Here is a 17,684-nt window from a genome sequence, read left to right on the forward strand (position 1 = left end):
CACCGACCCACACACACACACACCGACCCACACACACACACCCCGACCCACACACACACACCCCCGACCCACACACACACACCCCGACCCACACACACACACCCCGACCCACACACACACACCCCCGACCCACACACACACACCCCGACCCACACACACACACCCCGACCCACACACACACACACCCCGACCCACACACACACACCCCGACCCACACACACACCCCGACCCACACACACACACCCCGACCCACACACACACACCCCGACCCACACACACACACCCCGACCCACACACACACACACCCCGACCCACACACACACACCCCGACCCACACACACACACCCCGACCCACACACACACACCCCGACCCACACACACACACACCCCCGACCCACACACACACACCCCGACCCACACACACACACCCCGACCCACACACACACACACCCCGACCCACACACACACACCCCGACCCACACACACACCCCCGACCCACACACACACACACCCCGACCCACACACACACACACCCGACCCACACACACACACCCCGACCCACACACACACACCCCGACCCACACACACACACCCCGACCCACACACACACACCCCGACCCACACACACACACCCCGACCCACACACACACCCCGACCCACACACACACACCCCGACCCACACACACACACCCCGACCCACACACACACACCCCGACCCACACACACACACCCCGACCCACACACACACACCCCCGACCCACACACACACACCCGACCCACACACACACACCCCGACCCACACACACACACCCCGACCCACACACACACACCCCGACCCACACACACACACCCCGACCCACACACACACACACCCCGACCCACACACACACACCCCGACCCACACACACACACACCCCGACCCACACACACACACCCCGACCCACACACACACACCCCGACCCACACACACACACCCCCGACCCACACACACACACACCCCGACCCACACACACACACCCCGACCCACACACACACACCCCGACCCACACACACACACCCCGACCCACACACACACACCCCGACCCACACACACACACACCCCGACCCACACACACACACACCCCGACCCACACACACACACACCCCGACCCACACACACACACCCCGACCCACACACACACCCCGACCCACACACACACACCCCGACCCACACACACACACCCCGACCCACACACACACACCCCGACCCACACACACACACCCCGACCCACACACACACACCCCGACCCACACACACACACACCCGACCCACACACACACACACCCCGACCCACACACACACACCCCGACCCACACACACACACCCCGACCCACACACACACACCCCGACCCACACACACACACACCCCGACCCACACACACACACCCCGACCCACACACACACACCCCGACCCACACACACACCCCGACCCACACACACACACCCCGACCCACACACACACAACCCCGACCCACACACACACACACCCCGACCCACACACACACACCCCGACCCACACACACACACCCCGACCCACACACACACACCCCGACCCACACACACACACACCCCGACCCACACACACACACCCCGACCCACACACACACACCCCGACCCACACACACACACACCCCGACCCACACACACACACCCGACCCACACACACACCCCGACCCACACACACACACCCCGACCCACACACACACACCCCGACCCACACACACACACCCCGACCCACACACACACACCCCGACCCACACACACACACACCCCGACCCACACACACACACCCCGACCCACACACACACACCCCGACCCACACACACACACCCCGACCCACACACACACACCCCGACCCACACACACACACACCCCGACCCACACACACACACACCCCGACCCACACACACACACCCCGACCCACACACACACACCCCGACCCACACACACACACACCCCGACCCACACACACACACACCCCGACCCACACACACACACCCCGACCCACACACACACACCCCGACCCACACACACACACCCCGACCCACACACACACACCCCGACCCACACACACACACCCCGACCCACACACACACACACCCCGACCCACACACACACACACCCCGAACCCACACACACACCCCGACCCACACACACACACACCCGACCCACACACACACCCCCCGACCCACACACACACACCCCGACCCACACACACACACCCCCGACCCACACACACACACCCCGACCCACACACACACACCCCGACCCACACACACACACCCCGACCCACACACACACACCCCCGACCCACACACACACACCCCGACCCACACACACACACCCCGACCCACACACACACACCCCGACCCACACACACACACCCCGACCCACACACACACACCCCGACCCACACACACACACCCCGACCCACACACACACACCCCGACCCACACACACACACCCCGACCCACACACACACACCCCGACCCACACACACACACCCCGACCCACACACACACACACCCCGACCCACACACACACACACCGACCCACACACACACACCCCCGACCCACACACACACACCCCGACCCACACACACACACCCCGACCCACACACACACACACCCCGACCCACACACACACACCACCCGACCCACACACACACACCCCGACCCGACACACACACACACACCCCGACCCACACACACACACCCCGACCCACACACACACACCCCGACCCACACACACACACCCCGACCCACACACACACACACCCCGACCCACACACACACACCCCGACCCACACACACACACCCCGACCCACACACACACACCCCGACCCACACACACACACCCCGACCCACACACACACACCCCGACCCACACACACACACCCCGACCCACACACACACACCCCGACCCACACACACACACACCCCGACCCACACACACACACCCCGACCCACACACACACACCCCGACCCACACACACACACACCCCGACCCACACACACACACACCCGACCCACACACACACACCCCGACCCACACACACACCCCGACCCACACACACACACCCCGACCCACACACACACACACCCCGACCCACACACACACACCCCGACCCACACACACACACCCCGACCCACACACACACACCCCGACCCACACACACACACCCCGACCCACACACACACACCCCGACCCCACACACACACACCCCGACCCACACACACACACCCCGACCCACACACACACCCCGACCCACACACACACACCCCCGACCCACACACACACACCCCGACCCACACACACACACCCCGACCCACACACACACACCCCGACCCACACACACACACCCCCGACCCACACACACACACCCCGACCCACACACACACACACCCCGACCCACACACACACACCCCGACCCACACACACACACCCCGACCCACACACACACACCCCGACCCACACACACACACCCCGACCCACACACACACACCCCGACCCACACACACACCCCGACCCACACACACACCCCGACCCACACACACACACCCCGACCCACACACACACACCCCGACCCACACACACACACACCCCGACCCACACACACACACCCCGACCCACACACGCACACACACACCCCGACCCACACACACACACCCCGACCCACACACACACACCCCGACACAAACACACACACACCCCGACCCACACACACACACCCCGACCCACACACACACACCCCGACCCACACACACACACCCCGACCCACACACCACACACCCCGACCCCACACACACACACCCCGACCCACACACACACACCCCGACCCACACACACACACCCCGACCCACACACACACACCCCGACCCACACACGCACACACCCCGACCCACACACACACACCCCGACGACACACACACACACACCCCGACCCACACACACACACCCCGACCCACACACACACACCCCGACCCACACACACACCCCGACCCACACACACACACCCCGACCCACACACACACACCCGACCCACACACACACACACCCCGACCCACACACACACACCCGACCCACACACACACACCCCGACCCACACACACACACCCCGACCCACACACACACACCCCGACCCACACACACACACCCCGACCCACACACACACACCCCGACCCACACACACACACCCCGACCCACACACACACACCCCGACCCACACACACACACCCCGACCCACACACACACACCCCGACCCACACACACACACCCCGACCCACACACACACACCCCGACCCACACACACACACCCCGACCCACACACACACACCCCGACCCACACACACACACCCCGACCCGCACACACACACACACACCCCGACCCACACACACACACCCCGACCCACACACACACACCCCGACCCACACACACACACCCCGACCCACACACACACCCCGACCCACACACACACACCCCGACCCACACACACACACACCGACCCACACACACACACACCCCGACCCACACACACACACACCCCGACCACACACACACACCCCGACCCACACACACACACCCCGACCCACACACACACACACCCCGACCCACACACACACACCCCGACCCACACACACACACCCCCGACCCACACACACACACCCCGACCCACACACACACACCCCGACCCACACACACACACACCCCGACCCACACACACACACCCCCGACCCACACACACACACACCCGACCCACACACACACACCCCGACCCACACACACACACACACCGACCCACACACACACACCCCCGACCACACACACACACACCCGACCCACACACACACCCCGACCCACACACACACACCCCGACCCACACACACACACCCCGACCCACACACACACACCCCGACCCACACACACACACCCCGACCCACACACACACACCCCGACCCACACACACACACCCCGACCCACACACACACACACCCGACCCACACACACACACACCCGACCCACACACACACACCCCGACCCACACACACACACCCCGACCCACACACACACACCCCCCGACCCACACACACACACCCCGACCCACACACACACACCCCGACCCACACACACACACCCCGACCCACACACACACACCCCGACCCACACACACACACACACCCCGACCCACACACACACACCCCGACCCACACACACACCCCGACCCACACACACACCCCGACCCACACACACACACCCCGACCCACACACACACCCCCCGACCCACACACACACACACCCCGACCCACACACACACACCCCGACCCACACACACACACCCCGACCCACACACACACACCCCGACCCACACACACACAACCCCCGACCCACACACACACACCCCGACCCACACACACACACCCCGACCCACACACACACACACCCCGACCCACACACACACACCCCGACCCACACACACACCCCGACCCACACACACACACACCCCGACCCACACACACACACACACCGACCCACACACACACACACCCCGACCACACACACACACCCCGACCCACACACACACACCCCGACCCACACACACACACACCCCGACCCACACACACACACCCCCGACCCACACACACACACCCTGACCCACACACACACACCCCGACCCACACACACACACACCCCGACCCACACACACACACCCCGACCCACACACACACCCCGACCCACACACACACACACCCCGACCCACACACACACACACACCGACCCACACACACACACACCCCGACTCACACACACACACCCCGACCCACACACACACACCCCGACCCACACACACACACCCCGACCCACACACACACACACCCCGACCCACACACACCGACCCACACACACACACACCCCGACTCACACACACACACCCCGACCCACACACACACACCCCGACCCACACATACACACACCCCGACCCACACACACACACACACCGACCCACACACACACACCCCCGATCCACACACACACACACCACGACCCACACACACACCCCGACCCACACACACACACCCCGACCCACACACACACACCCCGACCCACACACACACACCCCGACCCACACATACACACCCCGACCCACACACACACACACCGACCCACACACACACACCCCGACCCACACACACACACCCCGACCCACACACACACACCCCGACCCACACACACACACCCCGACCCACACACACACACACCGACCCACACACACACACCCCGACCCACACATACACACCCCGACCCACACACACACACACCGACCCACACACACACACCCCGACCCACACACACACACCCCGACCCACACACACACACACCGACCCACACACACACACACCCCGACCCACACACACACACCCCGACCCACACACAAACACCCCGACCCACACACACACACCCCGACCCACACACACACACACGCCCCGACCCACACACACACACCGCGACCCACACACACCCCGACCCACACACACACCCCGAACCCACACACACACACCCCGACCCACACACACACCCCCCGACCCCCACACACACACACCCCGACCCACACACACACACCCCGACCCACACACACACACCCCGACCCACACACACACACCCCGACCCACACACACACACACCCCGACCCACACACACACACCCCGACCCACACACACACACCCCGACCCACACACACACACACCCCGACCCACACACACACACCCCGACCCACACACACACACCCGACCCACACACACACAACCCCCGACACACACACACACACCCCGACCCACACACACACACCCCGACCCACACACACACACCCCGACCCACACACACACACCCCGACCCACACACACACACCCCGACCCACACACACACACCCCGACCCACACACACACACCCCGACCCACACACACACACCCCGACCCACACACACACACACACCGACCCACACACACACACACCCCGACTCACACACACACACCCCGACCCACACACACACACCCCGACCCACACATACACACACCCCGACCCACACACACACACACCCCGACCCACACACACACACTCCGACCCACACACACACACCCCGACCCACACACACACACCCCGACCCACACACACACACCCCGACCCACACACACACCCCGACCCACACACACACACACCCCGACCCACACACACACACACCCCGACCCACACACACACACACCCCAACCCACACACACACCCCGACCCACACACACACACACCCCGACCCACACACACACACCCCGACCCACACACACACACCCCGACCCACACACACACACCCCCTGACCCACATACACACACCCCGACCCACACACACACACCCCGACCCACACACACACACCCCGACCCACACACATACACACGCCCCGACCCACACATATACACACGCCGACCCACACACACACCCCCCGACCCACACCCACACACCCCAGACCCAAACACACACACCCCGACCCACACACACACACCCCGACCCACACACACACACCCCGACCCACACACACACACCCCGACCCACACACAGACACACCCCGACCCACACACACACACCCCGACCCACACACACACACCCCGACCCACACACACACACACCCCGACCCACACACACACACACCGACCCACACACACACACCCCGACCCACACACACACCCCGACCCACACACACACACCCCGACCCACACACACACACAACCCGACCCACACACACACACCACCCGACCCACACACACACACCCCGACCCGCACACACACACACACACCCCGACCCACACACACACACCCCGACCCACACACACACACCCCGACCCACACACACACACCCCGACCCACACACACACACACCCCGACCCACACACACACACCCCGACCCACACACACCCCCCGACCCACACACTCCCCGAACCACACACACACCCCGACCCACACACACACACACCCCGACCCACACACACACACCCCGACCCCCACACACACACCCCGACCCACACACACACCCCGACCCACACACACACCCCGACCCACACACACACCCCGACCCACACACACACACCCCGACCAACACACACACCCCCCGTCCCACACACACACCCCGACCCACACACACCCCCCGACCAACACACACACACCCCGACCCACACACACACACCCCGACCCACACACACACACCCCGACCCACACACACACACCCCGACCCACACACACACACCCCGACCCACACACACACACCCCGACCCACACACACACACCCCGACCCCCACACACACACCCCGACCCCCACACACACTCCCCGACCCACGCACACACACCCCGACCCACACACACACCCCGACCCAGACACACACACCCCCGATCCACACACACACACCCCGACCCACACACACACACCCCGACCCACACACACACACCCCGACCCACACACACACACCCCCCGACCCACACACACACCCCGACCCACACACACACACACCCCGACCCACACACACACACCCCGACCCACACACGCACACCCCGACCCACACACACACACCCCGACCCACACACACACACACACCCCGACCCACACACACACCCCGACCCACACACACACCCCGACCCACACACGCACACCCCGACCCACACACACACACCCCGACCCACACACACACACACCCCGACCCACACACGCACACCCCGACCCACACACACACACACACACCCCGACCCACACTCACACACCCCGACCCACACACACACACCCCGACACAAACACACACACACCCCGACCCACACACACACACCCCGACCCACACACACACACCCCGACCCACACACACACACACCCCGACCCACACACGCACACACCCCGACCCCCACACACACACCCCGACCCACACACACACACCCCGACCCACACACACACACCCCGACCCACACACACACACACCCCGACCCACACACGCACACACCCCGACCCACACACACACACCCCGACGAACACACACACACACACCCCGACCCACACACACACACCCCGACCCACACGCACACACCCCGACCCACACACACACCCCGACCTACACACACACACCCCGACCCACACACACACACCGACCCACACATACACACACCCCGACCCACACACACACCCCGACCCATACACACACACCCCGACCCACACACACACACCCCGACCCACACACACACACCCCGACCCACACACACACACCCCGACCCACACACACACACCCCGACCCACACACACACACCCCGACCCACACACACACACCCCGACCCACACACACACACCCCGAACCACACACACACACCCCGACCCACACACACACACCCCGACCCACACACACACACCCCGACCCACACACACACACCCCGAACCACACACACACACCCCGACCCACACACACACACCCCGACCCGCACACACACACACACACCCCGACCCACACACACACACCCCGACCCACACACACACACCCCGACCCACACATACACACACCCCGACCCACACACACACACCCCGACCCACACACACACACCCCGACCCACACACACACACCCCGACCCACACACACACCCTGACCCACACACACACACCCCGACCCACACACACACACCCCGACCCACACACACACCCCGACCCACACACACACACCCCGACCCACACACACACCCCCCGACCCCGACCCACACACACCCCGACCCACACACACACACCCCGACCCACACACACACGCACCGACCCACACACACACACAACCCGAACCACACACACACACGCTGACCCACACACACCGCGACCCACACACACACACCCCGACCCACACACACACCCCGACCCACACACACACACCCCGACCCACACACACACACCCCGACCGACACACACACCCCGACCCACACACACACAACCCGCGACGCACACACACACACCGACCCACACACACACACCCCGACCCACAGACACACACACCCCGTCCCACACACACACACACCCCGACCCACACAGACACACCCCGACGAACACACACACACACACCCCGACCCACACACACACACCCCGACCCACACGCACACTCCCCGACCCACACACACACACCCCGACCCACACACACACACCCCGACCCACACACACACACCCCGACCCACACACACACACCCCCCGACCCACACACACACACCCCGACCCACACACACACACCCCGACCCACGCACACACACCCCGACCCACACACACACACACCCCGACCCACACACACACCCCCCGAACCACACACACCACGACCCACACACACACCCCGACCCACACACACACACCCCGACCCCCACACATACACCCCGACCCACACACACACACACCCCGACCCACACACACACCCCGACCCACACACACACACCCCGACCCACACACACACACACCCCGACCCACACACACACACACCCCGACCCACACACACACCCGCCGACCCACACACACCCCGACCCACACACACACCCCGACCCACACACACACACCCCGACCCCCACACACACACCCCGACCCACACACACACCCCGACCCACACACACACACCCCGACCCACACACACACACCGCGACCCACACACACACACCCCGACCCACACACACACCCCGACCCACACACACACACCCCGACCCCCACACACACACCCCGACCCACACACACACCCCGACCCACACACACACACCCCGACCCACACACACACACCGCGACCCACACACACACACCCCGACCCACACACACACACACCCCGACCCACACACACACACACACCGACCCACACACACACACCCCGACGCACACACACACCCCGACCCACACACACACACACCCCGAACCACACACAGACACCCCGACCCACACACACACACACCCCGACCCACACTCACACACCCCGACTCACACACACTCCCCGACCCACACACACACCCCGACCCACACACACACACCCCCCGACCCACACACACACACCCCGACCCACACACACACTCCCCGACCCACACACACACCCCGACCCACACACACACCCCCCCGACCCACACACACACACCCCGACCCACACACACACACACCCCAACCCACACACACACCCCGACCCACACACACACACCCCGACCCACGCACACACACACACCCCGACCCACACACACACTCCCCGACCCACACACACACCCCGACCCACACACACACCCCCCCCGACCCACACACACACACCCCGACCCACACACACACACACCCCGACCCACACACACACCCCGACCCACACACGCACACCCCGACCCACACACACACACACACCCCGACCCACACACACACACCCCGACCCACACACACACACCCCGACACAAACACACACACACCCCGACACAAACACACACACACCCCGACCCACACACACACACACCCCGACCCACACACACACCCCGACCCACACACGCACACCCCGACCCACACACACACACACACACCCCGACCCACACACACACACCCCGACCCACACACACACACCCCGACACAAACACACACACACCCCGACCCACACACACACACCCCAACCCACACACACACACCCCGACCCACACACACACACACCCCGACCCACACACGCACACACCCCGACCCCCACACACACACCCCGACCCACACACACGCACCCCGACCCACACACACACACCCCAACCCACACACACACACACCCCGACCCACACACACACACCCCGACCCACACACACACCCCGACCCACACACGCACACCCCGACCCACACACACACACCCCGGCCCACACACACACACCCCGACCCACACACACACACCCCGACCCACACACACACACCCACCCGACCCACACAGACACACACACCCCGACCCACACACACACACACCCTGACACAGACAGACACACACACACACACCGACCCACACACACACCCTGACACACACACACATACACACACCCCGACCCACACACACACACACACACCAACCCACAGACACACACCGACGCACACACACACACACACACCCTGACCCACACACACACACCCCGACCCACACACACGCACCCCGACCCACACACTCACACACCCCGACCCACACACACACACACCCCGACCCACACACACACACCCCGACCCACACACACACACCCCGACCCACACACACACACACCGACCCACACACACACCCCGACCCACACACACACACACACACACCAACCCACACACAGACACACACCGACCCACACACACACCCCGACCCACACACACACACTCACCCCCGTCCCCGACCCACACACACACATCCCGACCCACACACACAGACACCCCCGACCCACACACACACAACCCGACCCACACACACACACACACAATGCTTAGAAGCTGAGATCAGCTAACTGAGCATAAACCAGAAATTGAACCTCTGGGCTTCTACTCTGTATGTCTCAGCTTTGCATCTGGCCTCTGATTTCAGTAAGGAAGGGGGAAACTATGGGAACAGTCCCAATCTCACCACTCAATAGGTTAGTGTGTTGGAGCACTATGTGTTGTGCCAACTGGTAAATGGAACCAATTTAATCTCAAATAACACAAATAGTGAAGTTCATTTGCCCAAAGTGCTTTAACCTTTATTTTTTAGCCTTGTGGCTGACATTACTTAACCAGTTCACTGTAACATCATTATTTAGTTCGCTGAGAATATTATTTCTACATCAGTAAAACTGCAAACTCAAATTGGTCCAGAAATCACTGCTAAATTCAAATTTAAAACAAATTTGGAAAAACCTGCCAACTCAGCAGAGGTCACTGATTATTTTCTATCTAAATGAGCTAAGCTTTTGATGGTATTTGAAGCTCGTCTGGTTTCCTGAACTACATCAAACATAGTAACTTTAGTGAACATGTAGATTTTAAGATTGCCAATCAACGAGACCAACTAATTCCAATGAAATGTTTCCATTCCTATTTGTTACAATCCTCAGTCAGACTAGCATCTATTTAATTACAGCTGTAGTTCCCTGGAGTCTGCCTTTGAGATGGTCCCTTCATTTACGACTTTACAATATAAACCTTCAATTAGTCCATCAGGAATGAAGAAATTACTCAGAAAATGTATCTACTAAGCTATAAAATATTGGAGGAATAGTAACCTTTGATGCAACCCATAGTCTACAGTTATTTTTAAAGGACCATCTATCTAACAATTAAAGCTTCATTATGAACAGAGTTTTGAATGTGAAAGGAAACACAAACTTCCCCAAGCATAAAGTCCTGGTTTTCTATATTCTAAATGATCCAGTAAGCCATGCTACAAATTACAGCCATGTATGGCTTTAGCTTCACAAAAGCCAAGCAGCTTTGCACTACCATAGACAACTGTAATACATTTTTGACCTTGATGTTCCTTAACTGCATTTATCAGGAAAAAATCCAACAGAAAACCAACTTGCTATCGGGATTATTGATAGCAGTGAGAGTCTCTACAGTCTGCTTGTTCCGATGCTGGTTTTGAGTTTGCCTTGCCTACTTTGACATTTTGGGGGGGAAAATTCAGTTGGTAGCGCCACCCGTTAGTGCCTTAAGAGGGCGCTAAGTGGGGCACAAACCAACTAGCGCCCGGGCGCGGCGATATCTGCGCCTCTCACGAAATTGACCGGACATTTTGCGGCGGCGCTAAACAATACCGCCCGATCTCCTGCGCACGCAGATCTTGACGTCATTTGAGAGTGCAACGCCATTGGGGCACCCCGGACCAGAAATTCAGTGGCGCCCCCCTCCTTTCCGCCTGGCACTACCAACAACAGGTTGACTGGAACGCTTCCCAGTCGCTGTGGGGCTGGGGGGGGGGGCGCTATTTAAAGGGGGCCTCTTCCTGGCTTTTGTGTGGTAGCCATTTTTGCACCACTCGTTCTGAGAGAGAGCGAGATTTGCAGAGAGACAAAGAGAGACTTCTGCATTGAGTCAACGCTGTCTGAGGTAGTTTTGGCTTCTGACCATAACTTTGCAGGTACTTTGCTTTTTGACCTTTATAACTTTGATTGCCCAGAATGGGGGCTTCAATGAATGGGAATGTCGTCCTTCTCCATCACATTCGGAGGGCACAGAGACGCAGAGAGAGAGTGGCAATCATGGCCAGACGGAGGAGGGCCAACAGGCCTCGGTACAGGAGACCTTACCCTCCCAGGGTTTTTCACCAACAGTTCTCCTACGCTAATATGTCTGAGGAGCACTGTTTGCGAAGGCTGTGATTCAGCAAGGAGGTGGTCACTGAGCTCTGCCACCTGCTTCAGCCAGATCTGCAGCCTCAACTGAGGAGCAGGACGTCTCTGTCAGTGGCAGTGAAGATAACAGTGGCTCTCAACTTTTATGCCACCGGCTCATTTCAATCAGCTACTGGGGACATTGTCAATATCTCCCAGTTCGCGGTGCATTGCTGCATCCGCCAGGTAACAAATGCCCTCTTTAAAAGGAGACGAGAGTACATCTCTTTCCCCATGACCCCGGCCAAGCAGCAAGAACGCGCAACGGGCTTTGCAATGATAGCGGGCTTCCCCATGGTGCAGGGCGCCATTGACTGCACGCATGTGGCTTTGCGGGCGCCGCAAGAGAATGCCAAGGATTTCCGCAACCGAAAGGGCTTCCATTCCTTAAATGTCCAGTTGGTCTTTGACCACAGACAGCTGATACTCGCTGTCAATGCCCACTTTCCAGGCAGCAGCCACGATGCCTTCATCCTACGCCAGACTTCTGTAGCAGACCTTTTCCAGGCACCGCATCACCCAGGAGGTTGGCTTCTCGGGGACAAGGGATATCCTCTGTGCACCTGGCCGATGACACCGCTCCATTCACCCAGCACCCCTGCTCAGCTATGATACAACGAGAGCCATCAAGCTACCAGGAACATCGTTGAGCACACAATCGGCATGCTCAAGCAACGGTTCCGCTGTCTGGACCATTCTGGTTGTTGTGTACTGCATGCTGCATAACCTTGCAATCCTCAGGACCCAGCCAATGCCACCAGACATTGGAGCACCAGCAGAGGAGGAGGAGGAGGAGGAGGAAGATGAGGAGGATGATCATCAGCAGCACCAAGGCGGAAGGGAGGCACAAAGTGGAAGGGCCGTCCGTCAAAGGCTCACAGCAAGTCGCTTCTAGGCCCCCTCTGAGGGAATGGCTTCTGCCATTCAAACAACCTGAATGAAACCATCCCGCAACCCCTAAGCCGGTCAAGGTAACAATGAATGCAAAGACCAAACATGTACATTTTGAATACAGACACTTCTTTATTTCACAAACTGTATCTAATTTCCACATGACAAAGTAATAGAAAGAAACACAAAAAAAAGCAGTCATTCACATAACTGGCTCTCACAACCTGGAGACAATGTCCAAAACAGTAACAAAAATTTGACCACGAACCTCGGCCTTCAATAAAACAATAAAAAACATTTTGCCACACCTCCTACTTTTTGCCCTTCGAGGGTAATCTGCTTCCCTTGCGAAATTCCCCCCTTCCCACCCTGCAGCTCCTCTGTAATGGGACCCCAGTGGCTGGAGCAAGGTTGGGGGAAGGCTGCCGATTGTCAGAAACTGAGACTGCAGATGCCCTTGAGGGACGGCCTGGACCAGCTCTGGGCCTGGAGGGCCCGGCTGCTGACTGCTCCAACTCTGCATGGGCAGCAGCAGTCTGTCCTACAGGTGGTGGCAACTGCAGTGGAGAAGTGCCAGTGGTGGCAGCAGGAATGCTGTCATCTTGAGAGAGGACAGCAACTCCCTGCTCGACCGACACACTGGCACTCCCACGGGGCAGCACTTAAGCATCCGGAGCAATCTGATGGAGCACAGATTGCTGGCCTGCTGCGGCGCGGTGAGAGCCCCGGGGAAATCTGCCCAATCCAGCGAGGGTGGCAGCAGTCAGTCCTCGCGTGGCCTCAATCTGCGTCTGCATGAGATCAGCCACTGACTGCATTGCAGCACTTAGCATTTGCGCGGCAACCACCTGTGCTACAGCGAAGTGCTCCACACTCCTTGACGGTGATTCAATGGATTCGGGCATCCTTGCCACTGCAGCCATGAGCTCAGTGTGCCTTTGCTCCGCCTGGGCGCTCATTTCAGTGAGGAACCGCTCCTCGTCTGCGTTCAGTGCAGCAGGACTTGAAGCCATACTCTACCTCCGGGGAGAAGGCCCCCGAGCTTCCCTACCCCCCTCGCGTTGCTGCAGCCCGCTGGGTCCTGGAGCTTCACCCTCATCAGACCATTCCCCCCTGCTCCCCTCCAGGGAAGACGTGTCCCCAGTATGGACATGGGCTGCCTCGGTAGAGGGTAGCACTGATGGTCCAGCTTCCTCTTCCTCCTCGCCTTCAGCTTCACTCCCACTGGCAGCTTGAGGGCCCGCCTCCTCACCTGGTGAATCACCATCTGAAAGCAGGGAGTTACAAGAGTGGCTTTAGCATGAGGACAGGGTGGCAGCAAGGGGGGCATGAGTGCAGCGATTTAGTGATTTGGATTGAAAGTGTCAAAGGCTGCTGTTGTGAGGAACAAGTGGAAGGAGAGAGGACAAAAAGGTGATGACCTTACCATTGCAGTCCAGAACGGGGTCGGCGTCTCCAGTGGCAACGGGACCAATCACCCGGCTTGCCACAATCCTGTGGACGCGCTGCTCAAGATCGTTGAGGGCTTGAAGGTGAGGCCACCCTCCACCGGCCCATTGCTGCTGTCTCCTATTATGAGACAGCTTGGCCTGCAAGAAAAAGGACGACGTCTGAGTAAATATGCAGCCGTGATCTTGCCTGAAATGCCTCCCATGATTGAATAGCCCTCACTATATGCAGCCATGACCTTGCCTGAAATGCCTCCCATGGTTGAATAGCCCTTACTGTATGCAAAGTGTGGAATGTGCGTGTGTGTTTGATGAAAGGGCCTCCCTCCTCCACCTGGCTGAGCTTGTTCTCACATTGAACAACTTCTCCTTTAACTCCACTCATTTCCTCCAAATTAAAGGTGTTGCTATGGGTACCTGCATGGGTCCTAGCTATGCCTGCCTTTTCGTGGGCTATGTGGAACAATCTTTGTTCCAGTCCTACTTAGGTCCCCTCCCTCACCTCTTTTTCCGATACATTGATGACTGTATCGGTGCCGTTTCCTGCTCTCGCCCCGAACTAGACAATTTCATTCACTTTGCCTCCAATTTCCACCCTTCCCTCACCTTCACATGGTCCATCTCTGACTCCTCCCTTCCCTTCCTCGACTTCTCCGTCTCCATCTCTGGGGATAGGTTATTGACCAATATTCACTACAAGCCCACTGACTCCCACAGCTACCTGGACTACACTTCCTCCCACCCCGCCTCCTGTAAGGACTCTATTCCATTCTCCCAGTTTCTCCATCTCCGCCGTATCTGCTCCGACGATGCCACCTTCCACACCAGTGCTTCAGACATGTCTTCCTTTTTCCGCAACCGAGGATTCCCCTCTACCGTGGTTGACACTGCCCTCGACCGTGTCAGTTCTATCTCCCGCACTTCTGCCCTCACCCCTGCCCCTCCCTCCCGGA

The 17,684-nt window shown here is 60.3% G+C and overlaps 1 protein-coding gene across 2 annotated transcripts in view; it reads right to left on the minus strand.

The window, feature by feature from the left end:
- LOC147121604 (parkin coregulated gene protein homolog) overlaps window positions 1-17,684 on the minus strand; it is a 552,244-nt gene that overhangs the window by 241,836 nt on the left and 292,724 nt on the right. Inside the window, exon 3 of one of the 2 annotated variants that reach the window (XM_085981985.1) lies at window positions 16,710-16,872. The exons of the other annotated variant lie outside the window; for it this stretch is intronic. Within the exon in view, the coding sequence (XP_085838111.1) occupies window positions 16,710-16,872 (163 nt within the window). The remainder of the gene's footprint in view (window positions 1-16,709; window positions 16,873-17,684) is intronic. 2 annotated transcript variants of the gene reach the window in all.

Source organism: Somniosus microcephalus, chromosome 3 (assembly GCF_052327205.1).
Source record: "Somniosus microcephalus isolate GS21.2 chromosome 3, FLI_Smic_1.0, whole genome shotgun sequence".
NCBI classification, from domain to species: domain Eukaryota; kingdom Metazoa; phylum Chordata; class Chondrichthyes; order Squaliformes; family Somniosidae; genus Somniosus; species Somniosus microcephalus.